The 25643-nt window shown below is 38.4% G+C and overlaps 3 protein-coding genes across 4 annotated transcripts; 2 read left to right on the top strand and 1 right to left on the bottom strand.

Moving 5' to 3' along the window:
• The first annotated feature begins 363 nt into the window (after window positions 1-363).
• Window positions 364-819, top strand: LOC142173780 (uncharacterized). Its single transcript, XM_075239430.1, has one exon. It carries the CDS (start codon window positions 364-366, stop codon window positions 817-819), a length of 456 nt encoding a protein of 151 aa, XP_075095531.1.
• A 10290-nt stretch (window positions 820-11109) lies between these two features.
• LOC142173891 (VQ motif-containing protein 17-like) lies at window positions 11110-12041 on the top strand. The gene has a single exon (XM_075239808.1). The coding sequence runs from the start codon at window positions 11309-11311 to the stop codon at window positions 11795-11797; it is 489 nt and encodes a 162-aa protein (XP_075095909.1). The 5' UTR covers window positions 11110-11308; the 3' UTR covers window positions 11798-12041.
• A 3089-nt stretch (window positions 12042-15130) lies between these two features.
• LOC107780849 (GTP 3',8-cyclase, mitochondrial) lies at window positions 15131-23464 on the bottom strand. 2 transcript variants are annotated; one of them, XM_016601451.2, is made up of 7 exons: window positions 22926-23464; window positions 20532-21152; window positions 19846-20013; window positions 19576-19767; window positions 17656-17724; window positions 17317-17450; window positions 15131-15484 (listed from the first exon to the last, which is right to left on the bottom strand). In XM_016601451.2, the coding sequence occupies exons 1-6, from the start codon at window positions 22983-22985 to the stop codon at window positions 17367-17369; spliced, it is 1194 nt and encodes a 397-aa protein (XP_016456937.2). In that variant the 5' UTR covers window positions 22986-23464; the 3' UTR covers window positions 15131-15484; window positions 17317-17366. The 2 variants fall into 2 exon arrangements, with proteins under 2 accessions (XP_016456937.2, XP_016456938.2); XM_016601452.2 differs by having other exon boundaries at window positions 20532-21163; window positions 22926-23331.
• Window positions 23465-25643: the final 2179 nt, after the last annotated feature.

Here is a 25643-nt window from a genome sequence, read left to right on the forward strand (position 1 = left end):
AAAGAATGAAGAGATAATATAAGGAGGGATCACTCGGTCTCACAATCAAACAGGGAATGACATCAACAATACGTCAAGGCCCCCGTCCCATCTTCCTTCCACTATGATGATGGCCCATCTAGGCCGAGGAAGGGGACTCACCGGAATGAGAGAGGTATGCCCCCCTTGTTTTCTGCTCACAATTTTTATGTGTCACCTACAGAAATAGTCTGTGCCCTGGAGAAACTCGAAATGAAGGTGAAGTGGCCGCCAAAGATGAGGTCCGACCCAAGCACCAGAAAATCCGACGCCCTCTGCGAATTCCACCAGGAACACGGACACAAGACAGAAGATTGCATCTCCCTAAGGCAATAGGTTGTGAACATGTTGCAGCAAGGACACCTCAAAGAGATATTGAGCGACAAGGGGAGGAACAACTTCGCCAGAGGTCGTGAACGCCAAGGTCCGCCGAAGCCGGTGAAGCCGTCTCGTACCATCAACATGATTATCGGCGGCAGTGACAATGCTTCCATCAACGGTGTTAAGTTCACTGTCACTCACAAGCTCAAAAGTTCTATCACCCACAAACGGTATAACGAACTCGAAGAAAGTATCATCTTCGACGAGTCAGATGCCGAATATTTGACTTTCCCTCAGAACGACACTCTCGTCAATACTTTACTAATTTTAGATATTGATGTCAAATGTATCATGGTAGAAGATGGGAGTGGAGCGTGCATTATCCATCCCCGAGTCCTCTCCCAGATGAGACTCGAGGACAAGATAGTGAAATACTGCATCACACTAACCGATTTTAATAATGTTGTTGAACGGACATAGGGTGAAATTACACTCCCCATCTTGGCCGGCGGCATAACGCTGGAGACAACATTCCACATAATGGACCAGGCCACCGCATACAATGCCATAGTAGGACGACCATGGATACATCCCATGAGAACCGTCCCCTCCAGCCTACACCAAGTGATCAAGTTCCCAACACTTCGGGTAATATTTAGCATACGGGGAGAACAACGCTCATCCCGGGAATGCTACCGCATCGCCTTGGATAGCACAACAACCCAACAGAAGAAAGACAAGGAAAAGAGGTATAGTAATCAACAGGGTCGAGGTCGACGCAAGAAGAGACCAGGGACGTCATCTTGGACCCCGAAACGGTCGATGCCACATACTCAACTATTGAGGACCTCGACCCCATTCAATTACATCCTGGAAACTCCACCAAAAAGGCCTCCATCGGCTGCAAACTCTGAGAACCAGGTAAATTTAGCTAATTTTTAATAACTAACGCAGATTTATTTTCCTTCCGCCACGCATATATGTCGGGCATCCCCAAGGAGATCGCCACATACAAATTGAACATCGATCCATTCTATCCCCTGGTAAGTCAGGTTAGACGATAATTCAACCCTATCATCAATGATGCCGTCCACGAGGAGGTGGAGAAGCTATTAGAAAATGGCTCCACCACGGACTCAAAATACCCCAAGTGGATCGCCAACGTAATGATGGTCAAAAATAAAAATGGGAAATGGAGGATGTGTGTAGACTTCATAGACTTAAACAAAGCATGCTCGAAGGATTCATTCCCGTTGTCATATATCAACCAACTCATCGATGCGCTATCCGGACATGAGCTGCTAAGTTTTTTGGATGCGTACTCGGGCTATAACCAGATACTTATGGAAGAAGAGGACCAGGAGAAAATCACGTTCATCACCCACTGAGGAACATAGTGTCATAGGGTCATGTCGTTCGGGTTGAAAACCGCATGAGCCACCTATCAAAGATTGTTCACACAAATGTTCAAAGATCAGCTTGGCCAGACCATAGAGGTATTTATCGATGACATGTTGCTCAAATCCATAAGGGCAGAGGACCTAATCGACCATTTGAAGGAAGCTTTCGACATACTGAGACGGTACGGAATGAATCCCAGAGAAGTGCGTATTTAGCATAGCATCGTGGAAGTTTTTGGGTTTCTTAGTGTCACAACGAGGGATCAAAGTCAACCCAGACTAAATCAAAGATATCGAAGGGATACCGGAGCAACTGACTACTAAGAAGCAAGTCAAAAGGTTGACTGGTCGAATCGACGCCCTATCAAGATTTATCTCGCGGTCATCCGATAGATGTCACAGATTTTTTGGCGTGCTCAAAAAGGATAGCGGCCTCGAGTGGATGCCCGATTGCGTACAAGATCTGCGATAACTAAAGGCGTAAATGTCGTCACCACCTCTGCTCTCCAAGCCCGAACTCGGGGAACACCTTATCATCTACCTCCCTATCTATGAAGTGGCAGTAAGTGCAATCCTGATCCGAGAAAGTAAAGATATGCAATCTCCCATTTATTACGTTAGCAAAACACTCGTCGATGCCGAGACGAGGTACCCACACCTTGAGAAAATGGCCCTGGCACTGGTCGTAGCTTCACGAAAGCTTAGACCCTATTTCCAGTGCCACCATACCTCAGTCATTACCACCTTTACTCTAAGAAGTATTTTACATAGACCTGAATTGTCAGGGAGGCTGGCTAAGGGGGACATCAAGCTAAGCGAGCACGATATCACATATCAGGCGAGAACAATGATAAAGTCACAAGTGCTCACCGACTTCGTCGCAGACTTCAGCGCAAAGATAACGCCTGAGGTCGAGAAGGAAGTCGTTCAAGCCTCTCTCAAAACACAAGACCTCTGGGTCCTATACACCGGCGGCACATCCAATGCTTTCGGATCCAAACTAGGACTCGTACTCGAGGTCCCTACCGGCGAAGTAATTCGCCAGTCCATAAGATGCCCAGTTATGACTAACAACGAGGCCAAGTATGAGGACATAATTGCAAGATTGAAACTAGCACTCAAGTATGGGACGAAGCGGTTGAAACTTCATTGTGATTCACAGCTTGTAGTCAACCAAGTCACAGGACTTTCCAAATCAAAGAACAAAGGTTGCAAAAATATAAAACCGAGATCTGTAAGTTATTGCCCAAGATCGACGAATGCCAGCTCGACTAGATTCCGTGTGCACAGAATATCAAAGCGGACGGCCTCGCCAAATTGGTCGCAGCCACCAAAAGCATCATGACTGGGGATAAGAGTGTAGTCCACCTCCCCAACTCGTCGTTGGACCAAATCGATGTAAGATCTGTAATTTTAACTTGGGATTAGCGCAATTGTATTATCACCTACTTGTAGAACGACACACTCCTAAACGACAAAAAGGAAGCCAAAAAACTAAGAATGCAGCCAGCCAGATATAACCTCTTCCATAACGACTTATACAAGAGAACATACGGCGGCCCTCTGGCGAAGTGTATGGGTCCAAACCAAACCCAGCGCGTCCTAGAAGAAGTCCATGAAGACCATTGCGGCGCTCATTCCGGCAATCGAGTGCTCGTTAGGTGTCTCAAATGGGCAGGATACTACTGGCCCACCATGAAAAAAGACGCCTCAGAATTTATGAAAAATGCGAACAATGTCAGAAATACGCCCCAATAATTTACCAAGCAGGCGAACATCTCCACTCAGTCACTTCTCCATGGTCGTTCATCAAGTGGGGAATGGACATCGCGGGGGCCCTCCCAGCAGGGCGAGGTAATGCACAATTTATTTTAGTTTTAGCTGACTATTTCTCTAAATAGGTGGAAGCAGGAGTGTTCGCCCAAATACGCAAACAACAAGTAATTGCCTTCCTATGGAAAAACATCATTTGCCGATTCGGCCTACCCAAAGAGATCAGCTGCAACAACGGACCCCAGTTCATGGGAAAGAAAACTGTTGAATTCATCGAGAAATGGAATATTAAGATGACACTTTTAACCCCTTATCACCTAGAGGGTAACGGGCATGCAGAATCCTCCAACAAGTCCATATTAAACATCATGAAGAAAAAACTCGAAGGCGCCAAGGGAATGTAGTCGGAGATACTCCCAGAAGTATTGTGGGCATATAGAACCACCCCGAAGACAAGCATAGGAGAGACGCCCTATTCTTTGGTTAACGGAATTGAAGCAGTCATACCAATCAAATTTGGAGAACCCACCCTAAGGTACTCCCATGAAAGAGGCACTAGCGATGACGAGAGTAGAAGGCAAGAGGTTGATGAGATCGACGAACGAAGATATATACGCTTAAAATCAGCAAGAGGAATGTTACTACAACAAGAAGGCAAAGGCTCGGCCGCTCAAAGTCGGAGACTACGTACTCAAAGCCAAAAACCCAAGCAAACAGAGATCCACGGGAAGGCAAACTGGGAACGAACTGGGCCGGTTTGTACAATATTATAGCCAAAGCAAACAAGGGTTCATTCTAACTAGAGACAATGGAAGGAAAACAATTACCAAACAATTGGAACACCAGTCACCTCAAACACTTCAACTTCTAAAAAGGAAGAAGTTCCCCCCGAATCGTACTCTTTTTCCCTCACTTGAGTTTTGTCCCATTCGGTTTTTCTCAAGGAGGTTTTTAATGAGGCGACAAAAGGGACACCTCGAGTCGAAATATGCGAAGAACGGACTAGTTTCTCTTTCATTGCCCGACTCCTCAATACTCTCCAAGTCGAATAATAAAGGGACTATATAGACTAGGAATGCCAGCCAATGCCCAAAGTTGTAACTTTCTCCAATTATGTAATCAGAACAATAACGTCAAAGTAATAAAAATTTACGTTTATCAAAACCGCCTTAATAAAAGGTTAAGTTCAACCAAGTTCTAACAACAACTATCGACCCTCGGTCGTGATTTAACAAAAGGTTAAGTTCAACCATGTTCTAATAACACCTATCGACCCTCGGCCGTGATTTAACAAAAGGTTAAGTTCGATCAAATTTGAACAACACCTACCGGTCCTCGACCGCAATTTAATAAAAGGTTTAGTTCGACCAAGTTCAAATAACTCCTACCGGCCCTCGGCCAATATTTAATAAAAGGTTAAGTTCGACCAAGTTCAAACAACACCTACCGGCACTCGGCCGCGATTTAATAAAAGGTTAAGTCCGACCAAGTTCAAACTTAACCTATCGATCCTCAACTAAGGAGACATACTCGATCTATATAAACAAAGGGATGATTCAGCCTATGGCTATCCAGCCTAAGGACTATGATCAGCTAGAGGACGACAACAAAAATATGAAGGAGCAAATCATACAAGTACAGAAACAAATCACGGCAAATAAGAAAGGCATAAATAAATGCAAATATCAACTTTGATAGTCACAAACAAAAGTTTTTTACAAAGTCTCTTAACGACACCGGCAAAAATACACAAAAATTATTAAAGAACTACTGGCCATTACCATCACGACCCACAACGTCCTCACCAGCCCGACCCTCGACAATGTTACCTCCTTGACCATCAACACCATCACTGTCCCGATCTTCAACATCTTCTCCATCCTCGCCCTGAGGGTAAATAGAATCATACCTGGCATCCTCCTCAAGATGATCCATAGAATACTCCCTGTTCCCATCTTCTTCACCAGGATGAGGCGTAGCAAAGTCGTAGCCATAAGCAATCTGAGCCTCACGAGCCTTGATCCGATCATCCTCAAAGGACACCCCAGAAATGGAGCCCATCGCATGCAACTCACGAAGCACATCCAGCCCGGCCTCGGCATGAATCCATTTTTCATAAAGCTCACATGGGACGTTGGGGAAGCCAGAAGCAGTAGACGAAGAAGGTCGTGCAAGCAGTTGTGCCTTATCGGCCTCCAAATCAGTAACTCGATCATAAAGATCAGAGGTTTCCTTTTGCAACTCCCCAATCCTCTCCTCAAGCCGGTCCTCCTTAGACCATGCTGTTGAGAGGTCATTTTCTCGCTCAGAACGAAGGGTTGGATTATCCAACTCAAGGAACTCTACCCTCCTCCGATCCTCCAATCGAGCAGACTCCGCCTTATCAAGCTCCTCCTATTTCTCGGCAATCTCGTCGCTGAGAGCCTCCGCCTTGAACTGGCACTCTTCAAGTTGGCATCGCAGTTGGACCACTTGGGCTTGGAGATTGCTGCATTGGGCCTCTACGCCTCTACTAAGCTTGAGCTCCTCCCCTTTGCTCATCAACGTCCCTTCGAGGATGCTACACTTCTCTACGGCCTACATCAGCTCTTCATCCATTTTCTTCAAGTCCTCCCTCAGGACCCGCACATAGCCGCCTTCGCAAAACCGACCCCGGAGCTCCCGGTACTTTCTAAGACACGTTGTATACTACTTATCTTTCAGCTTCATGTAAATTTATTTATGCCTCATCTCCCGTCGAGCACTCTTGATCTCTAGAATAACCGTATGCAAAACGAAGAAAATGTGTTATAACTTGCAAAGAAAAGACATAAGGAAAGGAACAGACGATAGTCATACTTACCTTGAGAGCCAGACCAGCAATGTTATTCGACAGGGTACCGTCGTTTATTATCTCGAGGGTCGTACCCTCAATCTCAGAACAAATAGGACCAAGGGTGGGGATTACCTCCTCGATATTTACAAGCAGATTACGATCAATCGGGATCGTAATAGTTCTAGAGCCCCCCATCCAACCTTACCTTAAGTTGAGTAAGCCCCTCATCAATCATCCTCAACTCGTCCAAATCCATATCAGTTAGACCCGACGTCCTCCTCAGCAATGGTCTTCCCTCCTGCACCAGCAGACGAGGAGACATCTACTACTAGAGGACGAAGCTTCCTCTTGCCTCAGAAGTGTGAGGGCATCGTCAGGCACCGCCCCTTCAACCGTCTCCCCCTCGGGATGCACCGATGCATCCATATTCATCTCCTCCAGGCACGGGCCTCGGAGTCCATCCCAGCGCTCTCTCTAACATGCACTACGGTCGTCTCCCGAAGAACAAAATTTCCCTCCTCTAAGTCGACGGCTATTGGCCTTTCCTCTCCTGCATCTACTGCTATCCTCTTACGGGGAATTATACCCCCATCATTAGGGAAGACATCTTCGTCCTCATCAACCAGCGAAAAGAGTTAAGGAGCAGAAGCAGCAGACGGAACGGAGACAGGCTCTTGGACTGCGATAGCCAAGGTAGGGGCAGGTACAGAAGGTACAGTAGGCGCAACAGGGGCAGAGGCCGAAGGCGTAGCAGCTTTCCTCCAAAAGAGGGCACTGGTGCCCGGCTCCTCCGAGAAGACCCCCTACCTGGGAAAGAGACAAACATTGAAGTTAGTAGAATGAATCGACATACAACATGAGGTGAAACGACAGCGGCCAAAGAGAAAAAGTTACCTGTCGAAGAAAGAGTCGTTTTGAACTTCTTGAAAAAGCTCAGCCAGTTGCAGATTCCTACGACATGGGGGAGGACTTGCTCGACCCAATCAGAAATGCGTGTGACTAAATGTGGAGGCTGGTTATTGGCTTCAAGAGAAGGAAAATACTTCAACTAGTTCAGAGCAAGTAAAAAAATAAAAATAGAAACAAGGCACTTACGTGTGTAGTTCCAAGCCTCAGGAATGTCGTCAACGTTAGCCAAACGTCCTCAGTTCTGACGTAGAAGAAGTTGAGCTCGAACTAACGACTGGCCTTGTCGTCAGTCTTCACTACCTAGTATTTTTCTCCACGTTGGTGAAGGTTCAGCATCGTTCCCCTATAGAAGCTAGGGGCGAATAGATGCACCAAATGTTGCAGCATCAGTTCGACCCCGGTCAGCTCGGCAAATTTAGTCAGCATTCTAATAATCTTGTAGACGTATGGTGCAAGCTGGGCAGGACATACGCCATAGTGGCGACAAAATTCTTCCACCAACAGAAGAAGGGGGAACGAATAACCGATGAGGAAGGTGAAGGCGTATAGAGCGCAGTATCCAGGGAGATGAACCTGCACCATGTCCTCTTCGGTCGGGATCAATTTGACGTGATTTGGAAGACCAAACTTGGACTTGAATTCGGCCAATTCTTTGGACATCATCGTCGATAAAAAAATCCCGTGTGCAGCGTCCGGTGATCGAGTGAGATCAGATCTCACGTCGAGGTTACATTGGATTATCTCTTCCGCCGACGGGAAAGCTTTATCCTCAGCAATAGCAAAAGCACTCTCCCCATGGGAGGGAAATACAACTGTCAAGGTAGCAACGCGACTCAGTTCACCAGCATCTAAGGCCAAGTTTGACATGATTCCAGGTGGTGATGAATAATACAAACGGGAGAGATTGGGTGATGATGTAGGACAACAAAACTGGGAAAGGAGGTTCAGAGAAGAAAGATGCAGAGAAGAAGGCTGGTGTTTCGAAAAGTTAAAAGAACAAAATTTCAAATTCAGGTCCAAGAACCTTTATTTATAGAAATCATGGCACTAAACATGAAAACGGCTTGTCATCATTGGCACCGGAATCGAAATGGCAGATCCAATCAAAGGTCATGCACGAATCGAAGAAACGCATCAGGAACATGCGTCATAATTATACATGATATCATGATGTCACTCTAACCCTCGGACAAGATAACTCGAATAAATTACCCAGAAAACCTGAAGTATTTGAAATATGCGGCCCACAGAGGGCCACGTTGCCTGTTCTCCACGACGACTACAACTCTTGTAGCCTAATCGATAAGTTCGACCATGAACAACATTATCCGCTCATTGAACTCACCTACGAGGACGACCTCAATAAGCGGAGAGACTAACTATATGGGTCAAAAATCACCTTTGACATGATCAAACCATGTTAACATTAAGGAGGCACTCGCGGACTGCCACGTGTCGCCAGTACGACTTCGATAAAGGTCTGCCCGACGTCGAAGCGATCTCGTAAAAAGTGAAGGGCAGGGCCAATGAAGCTATTGAAGACCAAGGTCGAAGAGTCGGCAAAGATCGAGATCGAAGAGTCAACGAAGATCAGGGTCGAGGTCGAACACTCACCGAAAATAGAGTGAATAACGACTAGTTTTAAGATAAGACATCAGAGGAGAATATTCTAGTGGATATTCTTTATACCTGTACTATTAGGATATTCTAAGTATATATTCCCTATAAATAGAAAGAGACACAAGGATAGTAGGGAGAGGATATTCACTCGTAAGAATACACATTGACTCTATAGAGAGAATCTTGCTTTATTGCAAGCACACGAGAAATACCTTTTTACTAAGATTCTTGCATAGCTTTTCCACTTGATCCAAGAACAACCTGAATATTCGAAGGCTCATCAATCATTCATCATTGTCAAAAGGAATATCCACAAATCTCACCCTTTTTCGGGTGACTCGCATGTTCTTATTTACTTAAATATCATTTATTGCTATTTATTATTATTTAATGATATCCTCCTCCGTTTGAGTCATTGAATATTGTTAGTGTTGTCCACATTTATTGTCATTCGATCAAATATACATATTATCTACTACAAAATCGGTTAACATATTGTTTGGTTATTAATATTAGTTAAGATTGACTCTACTTTATTTAGATCTAGTTTGGTTGAACCCGGATCTAAATTTTGGGTCAAACAGCTACTGCTATGTTCTTATTTTTTCTCATGCCGATCGAGGGTCTACTGAAAACAACCACTCTACATTTACAGCAAGGGTAAAGTCTACGTACTATCTACTCTCTCCAGACCCCACTTGTAAAACTATACTTCGTTTGTTATTGTTGTAGTAATATCAAATGCCTTATAAGTGTAGGAGTAGGTCTTGTCTCCCACTTCCCATCTATTCATGTAAAATATTGATTATATTAATCCATCTTATCCAGCTACATAAATGGGGAAATAAAGAAAGAAAAAATAAAAAATTGTTCACTCTAATTTAATTAAAAAGAGAATCTAGAAATCTCAATTATGGTTTGTCAACAATGTTGGTATTATTCCAACAGTAGGTAGGTATTCTAACTTCTAGGATTTCAACTAAATTCAATAATTTTACAAGGGAAAATTAAAGAAAAAGATAAAATCTGTAATTAAGTTGGATTGGTCCTAAGCTCCACCAAGTATGTAATTTTGGGGCAAAAAGCAATAATAACAGGTGCAAAAAATGGTGAAATTAGATGGCTGGAATCCCTAATATTTCCTTGAAAGAATTAGATATATATATATATATATATATATATATATATATAGTATACTAGTATAGAATGTTAAGATGATATTTAAATTTTCCAGTTGTAAGACTTTAGGGATCAAGGGGTTCCACAACAGCATAATGTGCGGACAATAATGTGTTAACAAGGAAATTTGGGATTTAATTTTTGACACTAGGAGTTTTAGAGAATATTATAGCATAAAGTCAATAGTTCCCAAACCCATAATATTTTTCTTGACAAACTTAGAACTAATTATAAAGTCAATTAGTTAAATAAAGCAATTTCCAACCAAGAGCTTGAGTGCTAAACCCTAATACTCGCTGACAGCTATGCTACAAGTTGCTAATTTTGGAAAGAGAAATGAATTCAGAAGACGTGGAACTGATACTATAAATCAATTTGCCAATAAAATTAATTTAATTACTACCTACAAGAAAGTAAAAAAAAATTCCTATATTTCAGATATTTTATCCATTGTTGTCAACGGTAAACGTAGCACCTAGCAAAGTCGTTGTACAGATGTTAAAAATGATTTTTTTTCCATTGTTTCCTATTTATGGTACCGTAAGCTTTGAACATGAATCCTTTTTTATTTACCAATAGCATTAGTATATCCTAACCAATAGCACTGTCAACATACTTGGATATATTTACAAAATTAAATCATTAATAAGGTAAGTATGGATAAATTTGTATGATAAACATTAATTTGTAACATATTAAAAAATTGTAACTACGTGGTAAGAAAATTATAAAACGAGGTACAAGAAGTCGATAAGAAGATGGTAAAATCCTCCAACAATAGATCACTATCAAAGGCAGTAGGCGGTCGGTGCTCTTGAGGTTTGCCTTTGATGGTATAAAGAAAATAAATAATACAAATGGTATGAAAAGTAGCATTATTTAAACTGTGTTTGAGATTAAATTAATACAGTATGTTAACATCACATAAACTCAAAATACTATATTTCTTGTAGGAAAAGGAGGAGAAGAAAAAGTTGGTAAATTAAAAAAAAAATGAACTAAGAGAAACCCAATTCTACACATAAAACATGGATTATTAAATTATTTGGTACTTTGGTACATTATTTTAGCCTCTTAGAATGAGAAAAAACCGTCTAATTCTTGCTTCCAAAAGGCAAAACTTGGATCTTTAATTATTTTCCAAACTAATTTCAACCCTCAAGTACTGCTCCTATTTAAATACCTTCTCACTGTTCCTCCAACATTACCAACATCCTTTCTCTCTTTATTTCCTTCTCTCAATTCCAAACTTTTGTTGCTTGAAAGGGAGAAGATGAAGCAAATCACAAGTGAAACCATTAGCCCAAGTTGTTCTAAACACAGCATGCATAAAGATTCACACACAATAACCAAATTGAAGCCAAAAATACGAATAATTCATATAGTAGCACCAGAGATCATCAAAACGGACGTAGAGAATTTTCGCGAGCTTGTACAAAGGCTCACGGGGAAGAATGCTGCACAAGTCAAAGAAAAAAAGACGAAGAAAGACAGAAATCAAAGGAAGAACATAGAATTGTCACCACAAAATCATCATTATCATCAGCATCATCAACATATGAACATGTTACAAGATATTAATTATAGGATGAAAGAGGAAGAAAGTGAAGGTATATCATATGGAAGTGCTGAAAATTCATCAAATGGTTTTTTGAGTGGTTTTGGAATGGAGGGATTTATTCAAGACTTAAGTGAATTTCCTTTGTTTCCTTTCAAGCTGTCTACACCGATTAATATGTTTGGTGAGGTGCCCCTTTGCTAAGTAAGAAGAAGAATTTTCTTATATGTGTTCTTGAGAAAAAGGAATTCAAAGCTTTCTAATATCTTAACTGAATAGTGTGCAGGAATTGGGTGACTCTATATGACTTCTTGATCATATATATTTTTCATTTTTGGGGGTTGGATTTGGAGCGGGGATAGAGTGATGTTGATTCATATCTTGTTTTCTCCATTTTGTATAGAGATTCATTCATGTGAATATAATGTTTCTTCATTTGTGTTTGTAATTGTTAACATCTTTTCTTATTCTTTGATTTTCTTTTTCATCACCTCCTCTTAACTCTATTATTTTTTTCTAAGCATTGAAAGCTCTTGTTGTTGCCCTAGTGTTGGTATTCACTTTTTCCATGACCATGAGCAAATTAAAGGATTTTAATTGCTTGATCTCTATTTGGAGCATGAAAATTTTGATAATTGACTTAAAACAACATATTGAGCATAGCATTTATTTCACTCAATATGTATAATGATGTTGGTGAAAATACAATAACCTATATGTATCTGCGTATTTATTAGCGTAAAGGTTTTGTGGATCTTTAGAGAGAAGCAACTTGTTATTTTTAAATCTTGTTTTCTTATTTAAAGAACCTTTAACTATAGGAATCCCCTCACATTCCGTGGGTTGGCAATGTACATGGAAATATGCTTGTTCGATGAATGATTTTCACGGTCCAAATTATATAAATTTCACTTATGTGAACCTTATTTTGGAGATTATTTTTAATATATCACTATCCAAATTGTACATTTAATTTTTTTGAACCTTGAAATTTTGCGAAAATAAGCATTAATGCATTACATAGAATGATTCTCATTGAAGCCTAGAGCGACTATAGTAATTCCAAGCTTATGTGGAAAGTACTCTATATATCCATATTAAAAATGAAAGAAACTTATCATGGATATTGATATATAGGTCAAGTCATAATAGTTTCATTTTTTTCTCTTCTATTTTATACAACCAAGTGAAAGGATAGGGTTGGTGATCGGGTGTCAAAACTTGAAGTTGTAGCTGTGTTGGCTAAGAAGATAGTATGTTTTTTCTGACGTGTAGATATACATATTTACTAATTTTATTTTTTGACATGACAATCATAGATACATTTTCACGTAATGTGGATTCATTTCGTTTTTCATATTACTCCTCCGTCCCAAAAAATATTTATCATGTTTAGTTTCGCAATAGTCAAATTACATAAACTATAACTAATATGTTAACGTATACTTTTTCACCATATTGATATAAGAAGAATTATAAATCATAACACTTTTTGTATAATTTTAAATATTTAAATTATAATTTTTAAATATTGAATTAATCTTATCCAATTTAGCTTCAAAAATTAGTGAAATTGACACTCGAACAGAGGTTAAGTACTTAAGCTCTTAGCTGCAAGTTGCTCTAGTTTACTTTTTATGGGAACACTTGACTTTATGTTATAAAATGCTAGCCCTAAAACTTGTAGCGTTAAAATTAAATCCAAAAGTCGTTTCACATTGTCGTCCACAATATCTATTTTGTTGTGGAACCCCATGATCTCCATTTAAATTAAAGTCTTAACAAAGAATTACATAACTAAGAAATATAGGTATCATGTTTGCATTAGTCTAAAATATTTTAGGTAAAAAGAAATGGACGCTAGAAATAATCTTTTGCCCGTTTAATTTTTGAAAGAAAAGGAAAACTATTACATAGTGGATATCGGAGGAGGAGGCAGAAGATTAGAAAAGTAGGGAAAATGAGAATACAATTGCAACCACCCTATTGTATGACTGTATGAGAAATTAATTCCAGAGATAAGTATATATAATCCTAGTCAAGTTAATTTCTTTTTCTTTTTAATCCTAGTCTAGCTAGCTAGTAGATGTAAGTTGGTTAAAACATGACAAAGGGGACTGCATCTGAGTATGATATTGCAATATAATCCTTCTAAACTTAATTAGCATGATTAAATTAGGAAACACCACCTACTACGCTTCCACATTAGCCAAGTGATAACATCAAATTAATACTAATTAAGAAAATCTAAAAAATTGCAACAAGTTGAGAAGAAGAGGTTAAAACTCCTCCCTAATGCCATCTTAAAGCTGACTCTCTTGAGGAGGGAATCCATCACCTTCTTGACGGTGCTTTATTACTTAAAAATATTACACAAGTTTGTGTTCCATGGTATTTTAAAGATAAAAATAATAATAATACAAAAGGGATAGAGATGGAAATCAGTAGATTTAATATAAGTTGACTTGACTCTTGAGATTAACTAATCTATTAAGTAAACATGACAGTTAATTACAAAGGCGGCTGCCATCAAGTCAATATACCTACCAATGGTAAGCTTCTGCCATGTATCTTTGTATTATATCACTTTCCTTACGGCAGCATATGTTATCTAAGACGTTACCTATGATATGATTTTCACATATCTGTCCGTTCAAAATGTTTTATGAAATTCTTGCACTGCGCGATTGCACTGTATACATAAGTAAAATATTACATTTTAGAAGTATATAATACACATTGAACACCCCTTGTCAATAAAAATTTTCACTTTTTTAAAATTTAAATATCCTTGAAGAAATTCCGAATTTCGTCGCTGACTGCATCTGACATGAAAAGCTTGTAGGACATGATCGACATAATGCGTATATATTACCTCAACCGTTCACAAAGAGTAAATCAATTAGAAGTTGCCGAGTTAAAGAGTGAAATTTATAAGTTCACCACAAGGAAGTAGAAATTCTGAATTTTGGAGAATTAATAACTAATTTACTTGCGTAGTCCAAGAACAGTGCAAATTCTCTGCTGTCCTGTTCTCAATCAGAATAAGTTTATCTCGAAATGCTAGTTAAATTCTAGTGTTTTTACTATTTAATACTACCTGGTAACATGTCTTGAACTAGAGAAAATCTGGTACTACTATTGTTCTTTTATCAAGAAGCAAAGTGTGAGAAGACCCCATGTGCAATAAGATTACACCGATACGAATTAGTACCATTTTGGTCTAACTAGTCAACTTGCAAAATGTTGCAATAAATAAGTAGATTAAAACAACTGTTACAAAAAAAAATTAAAGAAAGGACAGGGAGTTTATTTCAAAGACGCAAAGCATAAGAGAGGTTCAATTACAAAATAAGCAGAAGGAGAAGAATTTGAACTATTTTTCCAAATTTATATTAAGAAGCATAATTCTTGTCAAAACGAGGCAACAATCAATCATGTTGCCTTCTTTTTAACCAAACTTTGCACTATTGATAAGAACGGCTACAAAGTACAAACGTCCAATGTTTTCGTTTTCTGGCAAGATCTGAAATAGAGTACAACAAATGTCTTTGTTTCCTTTTTCTTTAAGTAATAGCACATAAATGTAGCAACAGAGACACAATTAACATGTAGTTCAAAAGGAAAACAGCCTGCTCAGAAGTTGTACATGTAATACGTATAAATTTCTTAATTTCACACAAGAAAAACACTACTATGTAGGGATACACGGATCTTTAAGTATATGCCTCACTATGTTTCGTGGTTTTAAAACATGCACATATACAGCCTCAAAAATCCAAATTGTAGGTTACTTGCTTAAGTCGAGCATTTTCACCTGTTGGGTCACCTTCCTCTCTGTTTTCTGCTCCTATATTTCTCGTTTTTCCTGGTTTCTTTGATGTTACATACCTGCAAAGTAAAGTGAAAAATTGCATCATTGCTGAAAGTTGAAAGATCTTCGATACGAGAAAGAAAAATTTAACATGGATGATGCATATTAAGTAAAACAAATAGAGTATTAATGAGTAAATAGAGATGAAATAATTCTGACAGACTTATTATTGTAGGAGAATGCCCATTACCGAATGAACTTCATCTCCAGGTTTTATGCTTAGTGAAGACTAGCACTCAAGTAGCCCACTTTCATACTCTAGCCTCACGATAATGACTTCCATTTGTGAAGACCAACTCTTATCTTCTAAAGACACTTCCAACGGATGTGTAAACCAATGCTTTTACCATATTGTCAACATCTAAGTACAGTATTAGAAGGTCACAATTGTTCCTTTTGCATAACTACCACGACAGATGCATTAAGTGAAGATCAAAGCAATCTTCAACTCTACAACAATGGTTAAGGTCGCACTCGTTCCTTTTGAACAACTATCATAACAGATACATTAAGTGGAGTTCAAAGCAATCGTCGAATCTAAAACAGGTTGCAAACTGTTTCATGTACAATTAGCTAATTGGGTTGATACTCTACCAACAGCATCTTAAATAACACAAAATTCCCAAGCGAAAGACCAGCTTGATAGGCCTACTCCCATCTCAATACGGACCTAATACTGAAACACAAAATAGCCAAAACGTTTATGCAGTAGCACTAACCACCGCAGCACTCATTACCTTCCTGCACTGCAGCCAACAAAAAGCAAATAACATACGAGGTAAACGGGTTTGTTCAGTTATTGCTATTATCGCAGACAGATAATGTTGACTCGTACATCAACACAGAATACGAATATAATATATAGTAACACACTTCAAGCACTTTTTATAATCGAGAAATCCCCGAGGGCCAGTCAGAGGGTTCGAAACTCAGTGGATAACAGGCCCGCCCCTCTACCTTTCTCCCCTTAAATACTAGGCTTTTGTCTCGTGACGTGCGTCTAACCCACACATCACGCACTGCGCTCTTACGACTAGACCAAAGCCCGTGGGGAATATATTTCGAGTCAAGTTGTGCAAGCTCTTCTTAATGTACCTATTACAAAAATTGAATATGAAGTCTGGTCAGATTCGAAACAAAAGGTTCCCAAACGAACCTCTGAATTCCAATACTTCACCTAGTTATTTATGCAGCCATCCCTGAAAGAAATATGTTTATACAAAAGCAAAGAATTAAATCCACCAAAACCAATGATTGATGTATTTCCTAAATGGTCAACTATCTTTATCTGACTTGGATAAGCATAAACGCAAACGTAAAACCTTGGGTTCAGGCTTACAAGGCTCTCAATGAAACATCTCATGACTCACTATTCAGGTCAAGAAAGGAAAAGACATTTCTAATATTTCCAATAAGTTACCACAATTTGGTCAAATTAGTCAGTAGCATGATAACGTGATATTGGAAATATGGAATTGTATTTTTCTTGTCTTAATGTCAGACTCTTATAACCCAATTGAGTTGGGACTTGGGACCAATTGACTGAAGGAAAGTGCTTATCAAATTTACAAGCAAAAATATATCTACAACCACAAGAGGAGCAAATTCCTAAGAGCCAGTTGAGATATATACTGATCTAGCTCAGGATCAAATAACTACAAAACCTCTAAGATTCAGAAAAATTTATGCAGGCAAATTTCACTATTTATGAGATGCTATAACTGTAGTCAAACTGTGTTTCCTCAACATGCAGTGACAAGAAACAGATAAGGCCACCCAAACTTTAAATAAAGTATTGAAGAGAAATTACGGGAAGGTGCTTAAATTGACCAACAAATAGCATACATACATCATTGTACAATTCAGTGATGAGCACCGAAACCCAATATATTCCATCCATCATCCACCAATATGTATCATCGGCCTATTTGGAGTTTTTGCAATATCAAACATCCCAGCATGAGAAGCTTTCTTCCTTTTGACCTGAAATAGAACAAATGAATCAAAACAAATGTAGATAATATTGTAAATGCCAAATGAATCCTAAATGCTAAAAACAATATGAAAGGCAGTTTATCTTGCCCTGATGACAGGATGACCCTGCAAAATATGAGGAACAAAAGAAAAAGACACAAATAGCAAAGATGTAAGCAACAAATAGTGTTGGAATGCATTAGTAGCTACATACCGCTGCCCCAATGATCTCCCTAAGTTTATCATCACCTTCACCAAGACGAAGAGGATCCCTCAAGCTCACCTGGAGAAAACAAAAATAAAAGAAAAAATAGTTGTAACACAAGGAAGTACACCCACTTCATGATTTCTAAAATAAAGTTTTGTCGAGCCATAGTAATAATCCCAAACAACAGCAGGTGTAGAGACAATGAAAATTCAGTAATTAATGAAGCTACAGTCTAATCTATATGAAATTGAATCCCCTAGAATTAACCGGAATTGAAAAATAAAAGGCCTAAAACAAAGGAATCTAGGAAGCACTGATGGGACAAAGTTTATAGAGGAATTTCACGAAGCTGCATTTACATCATATGAATATCATTGGTTCACCTGACCAAATAATTCCTTCTTCTAGACTCTTCAACCAATCGGGATAGATAGAACAGGAATGAGGAAAAGGTACTGCATAGTTGATGAATTGTATACAAAATAAGAATCATTACACTAACTTATAATCAAAATAGTAAGTCGTGCGGGACGACGATGCAGCTTTTACCATCAGAAATGAGGTCTACAGATATGACAATATATAGTTGATAGGACGAACCTACGGGTAAATTTTACGGCAATTTATTTTTATCCAACTCTTAATTGCACACAAAAGCATACAAATTTCATGAGACAAGAATACAAGATAGTCAAATATGGATCTTCATCCACATGTTTTACAAGGAAATTGAACTTTTAGTACTTCTTATTTTAATTTTTATTATTATTCGTATTTTATAAAATATTGGCGTGAGATGAGTTTAAATAGAATAACATGATCAGTGAAGGATTCATATAGCGGACCCCAACTTGTTAAGTACCGAGGGGTGGTAGTTGTTGTTGCAGTATCCTCATGTTTTATCTCCTTTTCTCTGCCTAGGATATCCCTAGTGACTGGAATTGAACAAGTAACTACAGTTGATATTCTAGTGGAAGAAATCCAGAAAAGGATAGCATAGGCAAAAGAACAAAAGGGACATCTTGCATCAGTGCTACACTGCCACCTCTCTCTTTCCTGTCTTCCTTTTTTTTTTTGTTCTTTTATTCTTTAAGCTGGGGAGATATGACTTGGGAGCGTTGGTGGAGCTTTTGGTGAGAACTGTACACCTTCTGGATTTTAGATTTTCTGGGCACTTTATTCCCCTCTAGTTTTGCCCTAAAGACCGTTAGTTTTCTCATCCACTAGTAGCAGAAAAGTGAAAAGCACCATATTATATACCCTAGTTTCTCATTTCTTCTATTTATTGACTCTTTCCCTCTATTCTTTTCTTCGTTTTCTTCAGCAGCAGAGTAAAAGTGCTAGACCAAGCTCCATTACTCTACTCTTCTTATTTGCTTTACTAATTTCTCCCTTCTCTTCCCAGCTACTACTCTTTCATCTCCTGCATCTAATGGTTGGAGTTCATTGCAACTTCTCTCTCCTTTATCTCCTACTTTTTCCCTCCTTGCTTGGCAAACTCACCAATGAGAAAAAATGTTAGTCCAAAGTTATCAGGCTGATAAAGAAGACCATAATAGGAACAGCTAGAACAGAAGAGAAAACAGAAGGATAGAGCTGATAACGGGATAATGTAGCATTAAAGCTGAAGAAGATGTAATAAAGTAGAAACATCAGAACTGTGAAAGAGAAAAGAGGAGTAGGAAGACAGGAAAAAACGTGTAATATAGTAAATTTCTCCATTAGTGGCGGATCGAAAAACGCACTGTTACATGTCTTGTCCGAGAGGAAAAGGGAGCTATAAGTGTTAATTGAAGAAGCGGGAGCTTATGACCAAAGGAAAAAATACAATGTGTGACGTGCTCTAATTGAGAAAAAGAAGATATGTGCAACACGACTTAACAGCCTATGCAAGTTTTCACAAATTTTAGTCATAAAGCTATTCACCTCCGAAGGACCAAAAAGGCAAACTTTAAAGTTTCCATCAGCTAAAAGTCGCAGTCTGTTACAACCAGCACAGAAATGCTCAGTCATTGATGTAATAAATGAAACCGAGCCTTGATGCCCATCTATCCTGAAATTCTTAGCTGTCTCTGTGGGATGATCTTGAATTCTCAGAAGCCCTGTATATTGTTTACCCTGTTCAGTAATATTGAGTGACTTAGGTAATGTACATAACTGACTTATAAGAGAAACATTTGACAAAGTCTACCATACCACTTTGTCCAACATTTCAGCATAAGGTACTAGCTTCTTGACATTCCAAACATTCCCATCAAACGGCATAAACTCAATAAACCGCACATTGATTGGCCTTTTGCGTGTCAACTCAACAAAATCACAAATTTCATCATCATTGAATCCACGCATTACAACACAATTTACCTGAGGTACAGCACACACCAAAAGATAACATAAATAGTGTAACCCAAAGCAGACTATCAAGGCCCAGTTGAGGAACTGCTTTCATCAGAAAGCTTGCTCTTCAAATCTAGTCCTCAAAAAGATGTTCCATTTCCATAGGTACAATCTGAATTATGACGAACCTCAAGCTAAAGCTATAGATTTTCATGCATAAACTAGCTTTAAGAGCATCATCAGGAAGCAAAACAGGATAGTGCTGCCTAAGTCCCATTTTTCAGTTTTTTACAATTTAAAAAGTCAAACAAATCCTATTAACCATGATATCATAATTGCTTCTGAACTGCTTCTCTATTCTAAATTGGTAATTTGTTGTTCCACATGTCTATAAGTTTAAACAAATAAATAAATTACCAAAGTCTGGCAATAAACCAAAAACATGATAAAGCAAATCCTCAAGACCCAAATTAAGTTAGCTGACACAGGAGGGAGCATCATTCTAGGGAGAATAACATAATATAATCATGCTAGAGAGAACTTACTTTGACAGGATTATATCCCAGCTCTACTGCAGCATCAATTGACTCCATTACTCTTTGATGCCCTTTGCGCCTAGTCATAAACTCAAATTTGGCTGGAACCAATGTGTCTAAGCTTATGTTCACCAAATTAAGTCCAGAGTCTTTCAGCTTTGGAAGTTTTTTTCCTAGAGTAATCCCATTTGTAGTCATAGCCAGGGTTTTAAGACCCTTCAAGCTTGATAGTTGTAAGCAAAGTTCTTCGATATCCTTCCTAATAGTTGGTTCCCCACCAGTCAAACGAATTTTGTTCACTCCAGAGCTAACAAACAAACTTGCCAAGCGAACAATCTCATCCTGAGATAGAAGTTGAGGACTAGGAGTGAGTTCTACACCCTCAGCTGGCATACAGTAGTGGCACCGTAAATTGCAACGTTCAGTCAATGATATTCTCAAATACGTGTGCAGCCTTCCAAATGAATCGATCAACATGTCAGAAATAGGTTTATCTTTCGGTGAATCTTCGGACAATGTCTCGCATGAAGTTGAATACATCTTTGACGAGGATCCATTGAGATGACTAGTCGTTATATTTTGACCACTGCTGCTTGCAGATAGTAATGATGCTCTGGATGAAAAGCTAGCCTGTAGATTAACTATCAGCCAGTTGCAAGTAAATAGTTGAGGAGTATCGAAGGAATAGTTATAACTTCACAAACAAATGGAGAAGAAAAGGAAAGGACCAAGCAAGAGGACCTGGATGCTGGCAGTGGAAGTACAATATATCAACTAGTCCTATTTATTTTCCTAAATGCCAAAGAACAGGAGGTATGTGAAACACACAGCTGCCTGAACAACTCAACTTGTCCATTATTAATCAACCTAGAACAGAGCTCAAGCTCTAATACAAGCAGTTGAGCCACTGCGAGGCACTGACACCTACTCATGCAACATATGCTGACTAGTGACTTCTCTACCAATCATATCCGCCAGGCACGACATATATCACACGATAATATATTGGACTTATTTTCCATCACTGTGATATAATATCATGGTTTCAACTTTCAGGATGTCATCTGCTTCCCAGGACCAAAGAAGATATGGATATTTCACCCTTTTTTTATGGTTTCACGTTCATGATTCAATTTTCAATTACCAAAATCTTATCTATGAACAAAATTATAAATCCTTGAAATTCTATTTGGAACAATCATATATCTTCTTTATCTGCATTTGAATGATGAGTGATTCAAGCTCTATTTATTTTTTCAAGACCCGTGCTCTTAGATTTTTGGCTCGAAGAGCTGATCATGCCTAGGTAGGTTAAGGTTTAGCTTGTAAATAACCTTAGCGTAAGACTTTCTTAGCATGCAACAAGTCATCTGTGTTGCGTAGAGTTCTAAAACTTCCAAAGGATGCCGCATCCATGTCAACATGATGAATCATTAAAGAAATCATGGACATACCAACAACCATGTCTTTCGGGCTAGTTTGTAAAGAAGTATTTGTAATTTCACTTCTTATTGTGTCTGAAAGAGTTGCACATGTTTTATCACGGTATTCTTCTTGTTTCCATTAACCAAGATATGCAGTCTATTTTTGAATTTGAAAAAAACTAAATAAATTACCAAAAACAGAAAACGGAAAGGAACAGGAACAACAGAATCAAACACCTTTTACTATAGAAATAATTCACAACAAATAGAAGTCTACGCATCAAGTACATGTAAATTCTTTTTAATCAAATGAGTTACATACATGCACACTATATAAAACAAAAATATGATAAAACATTCACTAAGCAATCGCCTTTCTGAGAAATGCAGTATCCGGACATGATCCACGTGTCTCGTTTAATGTGTCGGTAAGCATATCAATCAATGTAAGGAAAAAGAAAAATGGGTATATTTTACGTTCCGTCACTCAACAAGGGCTCTACCACCCAACAAGAATGAAGTCTACTCATAAGTAATTGACATAGTGTAACTTCAGAGTAGCGTAGGAAAAACTGTTGATCTAGTTAGAGATTTTGAGTTCCAAAATAAATAGACCTCTAGAAAATTTATCCAGAAATTCCGAATTTCATTATAACAAGCTCAGTATTATTTTTCAATCAGGATGATATCAAGCTCAGTATAAGTCCACGATGTAACACACTCAAGAATTGAGGTCGAATCATGAAACAAAACACGAAAAGGGGAGTAACCTAGAATCAGATAAATTTAATTCGACAGCAGAATATATGTTTACGTGCAGCTATCAACAATTGATTACCAGAAAAGCGTACACATATGATGGGAAAGGCTCTACGTGTGTGTGTTTGTTTTCGATATTGACAAAATTCAATGCAAATCACAAAGCCGTCAAAAATAATTAAAAGAGCAAAACACCGTAAGGTAAAAGGGAAGAACTTACAGAACTGAAAGACTTGTGACTCAGATGCCATTGGAAGAATCTAAAGGTAGAAGGCCGCATTTCCTAGAGCAGAAGAACCCAAAGAATTCTTTCGGCTTTTGGCTTTTGGGTTTTGGATTAGATAGAAAGGAAGAGAAAAGAGTATCGAATTGGATATTAGATTATATACAATTTAAGAAATTGAGAGGGAAAGATAACGAACGGGTAATGACAAGAGTAGGATAGCATGTGGGTTATTCGCACAGTTGTTGGGGGAGGGACCAAAACCAAGGGCCAAGGCAACTGAGACGCCAGTTCTCCTTCTCTATATTGTAATCCGCATTTTGCGTCACCGCCATGGATACGGGAATATAGCACCTTGCCACTTAAGCAGATGCGTGCCCCTTGCGATGCGCTGAAGGTCAACAATCATCTTTTTCCCCCAATTTCTCGCTAAACTACACTACCTATTTTCTTGATACAATTTGATTATCTTTCTAGTTCTAAATGGAGGCATAAGTGAAAGATGTTTGATTAGATGAGTTTAAAAAAGAATTCGTGTGATTTTAAATACGCTAGAGATATTTATATAGAAATAAAATTTTATTAAGAAAAACATTAAAAAATTAAAAACAAATTATTTTTCAAAAGAAAATCTTGTATGATAAACTATAAAAATAAGTATACTAGTATATAAATTGGGACAGAAGAAATACAAAGTAAATTTGTTATTTAAGCCTTTATCAAAAGAGTGTGACGTTGAAAACAAATTTAGCATGATAACTTATAGATTTTTTTTTTTACTTCAAATACGATTGTAGCATATATTACCTTTTAATATATGTTGTGATATTTTCAATGCGATTTTAGGAGACACTACTTGTTACCTATCATTGTCACGCTATATTTGTAAGTTAGAAAATATTTCCAAATATATTTGTTTTCATCTCCCAAAATATTTTTATTGCTGAATTAAGTGGACATATCAAATTGACATATATAAAATTTAATCGGAGTTATAGAAGTTTTTTTGTGCAAGCTCAAAAGAAAAACAATGGTCATTTATAATTGCTTATGTCATGTCACTTAAAACTTAGATTTCATATACTTGTATTTTTCTAATTTGATGTATTTATTCCCATCAGCTTAATGTTATAACTAACTGTTGGGAGTCTAGATCTAGGCCAAAGCGAATGCGGGTTAAGGCACATTCATTGTTTATTTATGTACATTAGTTTAGGCCCATTTCTTTTGTAACATAGTTAGCCCGGTATAGTCCATTTTTAGTCTCTTTTATTTTACTCAAGATTGGGCTATGTATATATAGAGAAGGACCCGGTTGTAACAAAACAACAATTCGATTTTGCTTATTCTATTAGAAATATCTCGAACTTTCTCTCTTACCTTTGTCTAACCCTAAATTCTTCGTCGTCGAAACTATGAAAATGATGGTTGTTAACATGGTATCAGAGCACGGATCTGTGCTCGTCTAATGTTGCGCTTCCAATCAATTGTACCCTCAACGTCTTTCATCGGAGTTTTTGAAGTTCGACTGTTTCCGTCGATTCGGTGGGTTTGTTTTTTGATTGATTTCTCTGTTTCCTGTGGGTTTATCTGTGCGATGGAGTTTTTCGGTCCCTAATGTGAAGAATTTGTCGATATTCTTCAAGCATTAGACTATTTTCGAGCTATGATTTTGAGCTTCATTTTTCTTATCATCGAAGGTCGTTCTCTTTCCTGTTGCGAAAGAGGATGGTATATATGTTCTCTTCTCCCTTATTTTGGTGATATTTTGTTGTTGATTTCATTATCTTAGCTGATTGTTATTTTGTTGTCAGTATGACAAATGGTAATTCTGATCCCACTCAGTCAATCCATGTATCTTCCACTAGTTCACGTATTGTGTTTCATGAGGAAGATTATACCCACCCCTGTCACCCCTTATATGTTCATCCTTTTGATGTGCTTGGGACCTATCTGGTCTCCACTACTTTTGATGGAACCTGTTATGGTAGTTGGAGACGCACTGTCTTAGTTGCTTTGTCTATCAGAAACAAAACTAACTTCATAACTGGTACAACTGGGAGACCTCCTTATGGGTCACCCTTAGCCAGACAATAGCAGGGATGCAATGATCTCGTAATATCTTAGTTAATAAATTCATTGTCTAAAGAAATTGCTCGAAGTGTAGAGTATTCTGAATTTGCTAAAAACATATGGAGTGAATTAGAAGAGAGATATGATAAGGCCGATGGTTCCAGAGTTTTTGAGTTGAAAAGGGAACTGGCACATATCTCTCAAGGGTCACTCGGTATAGCATCTTCTTTCAATAAAATAAAATAGTTGTGGGATAAAATTGCCTCATCTCTACTGGTAGGGCAAGGGTTTGTACTTGTGGGGCCAAATCAGTTGAGGATGAGGAACAAAGAGCTTATCAATTTCTTATAGGTTTGAATGAAACTTATGTTTAGACCAGGAGTAACATTTTAATGATGAAATTTGGTACAGTCTACAATATTCTTTTGTTTGATGAGAAGCATCTTCCTTCTGTTGGTACAGTCTACTGGGACGTAGTTTCCTTATAATTATGCTTCTTTCACTTTTGGTGTATTGAACTCTTCATCAACTTCCAACACTATTGTTGTGTCAAAGCCTACCTTCTCTTCTAAGGTTTCCTTTGAGTCGATTAGGTCTTCTGTGGTATGAAAATATTGTAAACAATCCCGGTCACTGTATTGA

This window comes from Nicotiana tabacum, chromosome 19, assembly GCF_000715075.1.
Source record: "Nicotiana tabacum cultivar K326 chromosome 19, ASM71507v2, whole genome shotgun sequence".
NCBI classification, from domain to species: domain Eukaryota; kingdom Viridiplantae; phylum Streptophyta; class Magnoliopsida; order Solanales; family Solanaceae; genus Nicotiana; species Nicotiana tabacum.